Source organism: Echinops telfairi, unplaced genomic scaffold (assembly GCF_000313985.2).
Source record: "Echinops telfairi isolate 266 unplaced genomic scaffold, ASM31398v2 ScPeMD7_37;HRSCAF=141, whole genome shotgun sequence".
Taxonomy (NCBI): domain Eukaryota; kingdom Metazoa; phylum Chordata; class Mammalia; order Afrosoricida; family Tenrecidae; genus Echinops; species Echinops telfairi.
The window spans coordinates 1002766-1010525 of record NW_022103935.1 but is presented as its reverse complement, the minus strand read 5'-3'; the positions used below and the strand labels follow the sequence as shown (position 1 = coordinate 1010525).

Below are 7760 nucleotides of genomic sequence, written 5' to 3'. Positions count from 1 at the left end.
GAGGTGCATGGGGTAGAAGTGCCTACAGGGAGTGTGGTGGGTGGAGTGGGCCTGACAATCGGGGGGCTGGTGGGTGTCAGACAGCCCTCCTTGCTGCTGTCAGGAACCAGCCAGGACCAGGCCATGTCATCGCAGGTGGGTGCTATGGTCCCGCCCGGCAGGCGACAGTCATCTACTTGACTGTTGGTGCAGGTGCCTGGGGGAGGGGAGAGCGCCCTCAGAGGTCCGCTCACCCCCCGCCCAAGAGTCTGCTCTCCCTCCCTGGCCCTCCCCTCTTGCACCCTGGGGTGGGCGGGGGAAGCAGGGGCCATGGGCTGGGTGGCAGGTAGAGCAGGCAAGATTCCTGACTGGTGGGGACTCTACAGGATGGCTCTGGGGGAGGTGGGGGGGGGTCTCCATGCGGGCGGAGGGAGGCCCTCACCACACTGGCCCTCGGTGTTGTGGTGGAAATGGGCATAGGAGAGCTGGACTTGGACAATAGCCCCGTCGAAGGTGACGTGGACACCGAGGGTAGAGATGTCCACACCCATGGTGCCAGTCACCATCTCAGAGATGGTCACACCCTTCTTGCTGAAACCGTGGCCGACTTGCTCACTGTCGAACAGGACCTGGGGACACATGTAGGGAGCCTATCAGGGGCCACAGGGCCGCCCCATCTGCCCTTCCTCGGGCTGTGTCCACTGTGCTTGTCCATGGTCAGGCACCGTGCTGGGCGCACAGGAAGCCCCGTGGCCTCCCTGGCCCTGACCTCTCCTCACCAGGCTGTGCCCTTCTTTCTGGGGTACAGCCAGGAAAGCACGCTCTTACGTGTGCTTGCTCACTGCAGCGAACCACTCCCTGTGTGCTCAGAGTGCCACAGACACTGCTTCCGGGTCTGCTGGCCCCTGCTTCTCCCGCCCGCAGCCCCTCCCTGCGCAGCAGACCCCCCTTTTGATGTATAGCCCCTGGCAGGGACAGCGTGTCCATGGATAGCCAGGGATAGCCAGGTGCAGCCATGCATAGAGCACCGATGTCAATGACCCGAGACCATTGTCCCTGGGCCTTCAATAGCCCAAGACTTTTGTCCCCAGGGCCAGGACAGAGACTCGCTGACCTGTCACTGGTGGTTAGGCCTGCTGAGCTGGGAAGGGCTGTGCTATGTTGTAGGTGAGCTCCCAGAAGTGGCCCTAGGGCACGTCCCCTGGGTCCCCAGCTCCGAGCAGCCGACACAGGCACCACAGCGTCCCTGGCTCCAGGAGCCCCCCCTTGCTGCTCATGATGCTGGAGGCACCTGGCCCAGGAGATGCCCCACCCTCCTGCCTGAATCTCCTCTCAGGGCTCCACTCTCGATTGCCTACCCCCACCCCTGGCCCCTTCTGCCAGGCTCTTCTACCCTGTGATGTCCGCTCCCTGCGCCCCAGTGCTGGGTCTCCCTGCGCTCCCCCTCCCTTACCCCGCAAAGGCTCCCTGTAGCCCTGCTACTCTTGGCAGGCTGAGCTCTTCCCTGCAGCCCCCCCACCCCCCTGCTCTCTGCCTGGGCCTCCACACCTCCCCTATCACTCATCCAGCCAGCTGTCTGACCCGGCCTGACTTGGCCCCACAGGGAAGCCCAGCCCTTCCAGCGCTGTCCACCTGGTGCAGCCTCCTCATCAACCCTTGAGGCAGCACAGCTTCCTGACACCCGCCCTCCCCTTCCCTCCCCTCTCAGGGTGCCGGCTCCGGTGTCCCCTGGTTGGCCCTGCCAGCCTGTGGGCAGAGAGGCTGGGGTGGGGCAGGGAGGATGGGACCCACCAGGCTCTGCAGCTTCCCGCCGCTGCTGGTGAAGGTGAGGACCACCTGCATGGACAGGTAGTAGAGCAGCAAGGCTGGGTGGCAGCTGCTGGCGCCCGTGCCCAGGGCAGTGGCTGCGGCACAGTGCTGATGATCCAGGAGGATGGTCAGGTTCCCGAACTGCGGGCTGATCTCCCGCAGGAGCAGGTAGGTGCAGTTGTCCCGGAAGGAGAAGGTGGTGCCGTCGAAGGTGGAGTAGGTGTCTCCCCAGCCTGTGCAGATGCCTGCGGGCACAGAGTTCAGGGCTCCCAAGGGCACCGTCCTACCATCCAGTGCCGCCCGGAAACCGTCACCTCAAGAGAGCCACTGGGCCCCATGTGCCTCCTCATGTGCCTCACTGGCAAGGTGCATGGGGCCCCCCCGCTGGCCCACTCGTCCACCCAGAGCCTGTGGATGGGACCGAGCCTCGAGTTCGGGGTCCAGAAAGGAAACACTGACCCTGTCTTGACCCAGGCTCCCAGGTGGCTGCCACTGAGCTACCTCGTACCTGATGTCTAGCTCTGATGGTAAAGCTCAAGATTCATGAATGATCGTGGCTGGTAGGTGCTGTTGGCTCCGTCCTGACTCTTAGGGACCCGCCTGCACACAACAGGCCCCAACTGGGCCCCATCCTCTCAATGGGTGCTGCTTGAGCCCGCTTTCACAGCCACAGCATGTCCACCCATCTCCTGGCGGCCCTCCTTTCTCCTCGTCCGTGTGCGTGACCACGCGTGATGTCCTCCCCCAGGGACCGGCCCCTCCTGATGGCACGTCCGAAGCAGGTGAGATGAAGTCTCCCAGCCAGGCTCTGGCCGCCTGTGGCCTCTGCCAGCACCGCCATTCCTGTGTGCATTCTTGGGTCCCGCTTCCACACGCATGCGCTGTTGTGGTGGTTGTTAGAGGCCATTGAGCCAGTCCCGCCCAGTAACAGGAAACCAGGTTGGAACTCTGCGTCATCCTGCGCCGGCCTCACAATTGCCACCGTGCCTGAGTCCACTGGTGCCGCCACGGTGCCCGTCCATCTCCTTGAGGGCCTTCCTGTTTCTCACTCTCCCAAGCACGGTGTCCTTCTCCAGGGCCCGGCCTCCAGACACCACGTCCAAAGTACCGAGACGTTTCCCCACCTGGCCTCTGAGGAGCACCCTGGCTGCTGCTCTTCCAAAGACGGAGGGGCGTGTCCTTTTGGTGGCTTGGTACTTTCTCCAGCACCAGGTTCACGTGCACCAATTGTCCGCGTGCCTGTGAGGTCATTGGAAATACCTGGGTCTGGGCCGGGAGCACCTTTCCCTCAGTGAGACCTGTTTACTTGCTCACATGTTAGAGATCCTCTTCAACTCATGGACTTGCGGCGGCGGTGGGGCGGCGGGTACCTCCTTGGATTTCTGGACTGCTGCTTCCGTGAACCCTGACTGTGGAGTCAGGTCAGGTCCTCGACAGCTTCAGCTTTGTCTCCACTGACCCTGATGTCGCTATCGGCCGAGCGGTGGGGATCTTTTGACGTCTCCTGGCTGAGGCGTGAGCCATGCCGCGGGCTCCACACAGCCGTGTGTCAAGTCTTCATCACTGTCGACAGGCAGAGTCCATGTGGCGGGCCTCCAGTGCCCACGCGAGTCCAGCAGCTCAGACGGCGCGCTCGGCACACAGGCTGGCTACGTGTGGTGGGAGGACGCAGCCCTGAGGCACACCTGTCCCGGTTTGACCCCAAGCTGCCCCCTCAGCAACCCATGACATGCCCTTAGGTACGTTAGTAGGACGCCAGCCGAGTGACAGCACCCAGGGCTATCATGTGGTCATCACTGGAGCCTGAAGCCTGCTCTAAAGATCAGTTCCATGGTGAAGGTCACTTCTGGAGCCACAAATGCACCCCCTGAGGTCCCCCATCCCCCCCCCCCCTCCGCCAACAGCGCCTGCTCTCAGACACCCCTAGTGGTCGCAGAGCATTTTCAGGGCGGGGACCTGTTAGGATGGATACACCGCATGACAGCCTGTCACACACGGAGCACACTGTCCTGTCACCACCCCACCCCACCCCCAGTTTGTAACCAAGTACCCCCGCGGGCCCATCCTTCACGTGTGACACAAGCCACGTCAGAGCCACGAGAGACTTCCGTAACAGGAGGGACGGATGTCCCCAGCTGTCCTTTTTAAGCAGGACGTCGCCGCGCAGGCTTTGTCCCTTCTCGGTGCCTCGGAACTCCCACGCTCGTCTGTTGGGACCCTGGGCGCCTCGGGGCTGGATGGAGTGACCGCACTGGCACAGCCCAGCGCTGCAAGTCCTGCGTCTCCGAAAGACCCGGTGTCTGGCCCCGCCCCGCCGTGGCCCCGCCCCGCCGTGGCCCCGCCCCGCACACCCGGTCACGCCCTACGCAGCTGGCCACAGCCCGCGCGTGCACACTCGCACTCACACGGGCACTCGTAGTGGTAGTCGCAGTGGTCGTCCTTGTTCTGCACTTTGATGGGCTGGTACTGGTTTGCGCAGGTGACCTTGGCCACGGGCTTGGGCTCCAGCAGGACGATGCGATTGTTACCCTCGCACATGGCGATAGTGCAGTCCTCCAGGGTCCAGGTCTCGTTCACCTGGTGGCAGAGAACGGCTCTCATGACGCCCTGCATGTCTGCCTGCTCTGACTACCCACTCCTGCCTGCGGTCCAGGGCCTCACACCCACAGGAAAAAGCCACCCAAGGCCCGGTCAACGTGCCAACTGGGGCCGGGCCCCTCTCCTCAGGCCAGAGCTGCTGGGGCCAGGGCCGAGGTGCGGTCAGTAGAGGTAGGGTGCGAGGTCCCGTGGGGGCACTCAGGCGCCCCAGCAACCGCCCTGCTGGGCAGAGGGAGGCACCTGTCGAGGAGGGACCGTGTGGTCACAGCCCATAGGAAGGGCGGACGAGACTGAGGGCGTGGCGGGTGGCGTGGCCTCAGGGGAGGTGGACGGCACGGTGGTGGGGCAGGCTCCCTGGAAGCGATCGATGTCACACTGCTGATTGCAAACTGCATAGAAGCGGCAGCCAGCCTTGTCGGTCTCGTTGTACACGATGTCCCCTGCAGGGGAGGGAAGCCGAGTGAGCCTTCCCTGCAAACCCCCTCTTGCGGGACACGCGTGTGCCCCACCCTGTCGCCACACGTGGGGCGTGCGACCGCACAGCTTCTAGAAGCCACCCCCCCCTCCTCGTTCAACGGGTGCTGCGGCCACGTGGGGTAGTGTGACTTCCATGACACGCGGCCTGCATCAAAGTGTGAGCACGTCTTCTGCCAAAGACGCCCATAGGAGCTGGAGCAGACGCGACGCAGAGCCGGAGAAGATCCATCCAGAGAGCCCCGGCTCCTGGACCGGGTCAGAACGCCTCCGGCACCGCCCCAGAAAGCACGCTGCACAGCTCCAAGTGGACAGCAGGACTGAAGTGGCGCCAGTCCACGCCGAGAGGCCTGCAGCCTGGCCGTGCAGGCGGAAGGACGGCCCGCCCACCACAGGTTCTCCACGGCAGTCTGGCTTCACGGGAGCAGACGGCCTCGGCTTTCACCAGCCGTCGGCCGTGGGCTCCAACTGTCTACTCTTTGGCTAGCAGTCAGGTGCTTAACCCACTGTAACACCAGGGGCCTTCCATGCAAATTAAAATGAGATACTGCTCTGGCCTCCTTGTTGCTGTTAGGGGTCCACTTCTCCCTCCTGGCCATCCCATGGGGACCGTAGAACTGCCCCTGGGGTCGCACTGTGGGAGAGTACGGCTGCCTGCCCTCTCCATCAGGAGCGAGGCTCAGAGAGCAGGCAGAAGCGTGGTTGCAGGAGCAGACCACTGGCTCCTTGTCCGAGGGACTTGCTGTGTGTGTGTGTGTGTGTGTGTGTGCCCCAACCAGCAGGCAAGCGCTTCGCTACGGTGCCGCCGCAGGGCTCCTCACACACCTACTCTCAGTTCCTCCCGTCGGTTCCATCTCACAGCAGCCCCACAGGACCGATGGAACTGCCCGGCCCAAGACTGTCAATCCTGAGGGGAGCAGAAAGCCTCCTCCTCCTCCCACAGAGCGGCTCATGGTTTTGAACTGCTCACCTTGGGGTTAGCAGCCCACCTCATAGGCACTAAGCCACCACCCATCTATCAGAATGGCTAAAGTCCAGCACGTGGGCAGTATCAAGTGGTGACCGGGCTGTGGGGCCCCTGGAACTCCACTCGCCCCTGGGGCACTGCACCCCTTTGAGGGCATAGGGGGGTGCGGTGGGGGCAGCAGTGTTACCATCCTTCGAGGGACACATGGAAGGAGGGAGAAAGGAAGGTTCACCCCACACGGGCTCACAGAAAGGTGAAGCGCCCTCCCTCCTACCCCTTGATGTGACAGACATCAGCAGTTACTGGATACCCAACCAGAGGGACCCGCCCACTCCACAGTGAGGAGGGAGGGAGGGAGGGAGGGAGCAGTTCCTGGAAAGACACGGAGGAAGCCTCAATGTGCCCTGCTAAGCAGTGGAGAGGGAGTCCTGGTGGTTAGTGGTGACGTGTTAGCCTGTGATCCACAGTTCGGCAGTTCTAAACCAGCCGCCGCTCTGCAGAAGGAAGACTGGGCTTTTGGCTCTCGTGAGAACAGTTATGGTCTCAGAAACCCACGGGGGGCGGGGGTGGGGGTGGGGGGCTCAGTATGCGTCCATGTCTTGACTCAGTGGCAGTGAGATTAAGGTCAGCATTCATTGAGACATCAAACGACCCTTGCATGGGGCCAATCAGCTGCACAAGACCTCTCTAAAGGGATGGAAATCAAGGGTCCCACTGTGAGGACCATGGTGCCTGACCCAGGCCATGCTATTTCCATTCAGGGAATTTGAATTGTGGTGCTGGAAATGGGAAGGACCTTGGACTGCTGAAAGGACAGACGGATCTGTGTTGGAAGAAGTAAGGGCAGGGCGCTCCTCAGATGGGAGGAGGAGGGGACGGTGTCACGTACTGTGGACGTGCTGTCAGGAGAGACCAGTCCCTGGGGAAGGATGTCATGCTTGCTAAGGTGGAGGGGCAGTGAGAAAGAAGAAGGCCCTCCCAGGACAGACGGACACCGCAGCTGCAACCACGGCTCCCACATGAGAACCGCGGTGAGGACAGTGCAGGGCCGGCAGTGTTTCCCTCTGCTGGACATTGGATCGCTAGGAGTTAGAGCAGACTTGATGGCCTCGGACATCAGTAAAACAGAAGAAACAAGAGAGGCCAGTCTGAAGATGCTGCTCGCCGGACAATGCCAACAATAGGGCATTCCAGAAAAGGCAAGCCTTGGGGCTCCCGTGGCACAGTGCTGGAGCGGTCCCGTGCTCAGTGCTCATGGAACCTGGGGAGCTGGGAATCGGCAGCAGCTCTAGAGGAAAAGGCTGTGGCGAGCTGATTGGCAGGCCTCAATCCAAATCGCTCACCACTGTCTAGCTGGTTCTGAGACTCTCCACCTGCAGGACGAGGGAGCAAGACGGCCCTGCGGGGCTCGGAGACTGCCACCTTGCCAGGGGGCAGGAGGGAGGCGGGCTGGGTGTGGGAGATGACACTGTTTGCATAATACCATAATAGCGGCTACACTGCACACACTTGCAGAGACACACGGGAATGTCGAGCACACAGACTCAAGCCCGCAGGGACTTTGGTCTTGGCTTAGTAACCGTGTAACCACAGTGGCCAATCTGTTGTCACCAAGGAATATCATGCGGGGCACCCTGTGAATCACACAGACCGCCTGCAGCGAGGGAGCAGAAGGAGGGGCGCTCCCTCGGCTGCACTGTCCTCGGGAAGGGGTGCAGAGGCTCACCTGGCTGGAAGAGCTTGCCCAAGGCGTGGCAGTAACAGCGGCCAGTGGAGGTCCAGCTGGTAGAAGAAGTGGGTGGGCTCGTGGACAGCCTGGTGGAGTAGACTGAAGACGAGGTGGAGCTCAGAGTTGGCAGCAGTACGGTAGATGTCTCCATGATGCTGGTGGCCCTAGTCGTAGTGGGTACAGACAAGGTCCGGGTGCTGGTGA

The 7760-nt window shown here is 62.3% G+C and overlaps 1 protein-coding gene across 1 annotated transcript in view; it reads right to left on the bottom strand.

The window, feature by feature from the left end:
• The window catches only part of MUC5B (mucin 5B, oligomeric mucus/gel-forming), a 39201-nt gene that overhangs the window by 5618 nt on the left and 25823 nt on the right, over nt 1-7760 (bottom strand). The window contains exons 31-36 of the mRNA XM_045290424.1: nt 7554-7655; nt 4627-4826; nt 4194-4365; nt 1771-2033; nt 422-608; nt 57-196 (exon numbers count right to left, since the gene is read on the bottom strand). Of these exons, the coding sequence (XP_045146359.1) occupies nt 57-196; nt 422-608; nt 1771-2033; nt 4194-4365; nt 4627-4826; nt 7554-7655 (1064 nt within the window). The remainder of the gene's footprint in view (nt 1-56; nt 197-421; nt 609-1770; nt 2034-4193; nt 4366-4626; nt 4827-7553; nt 7656-7760) is intronic.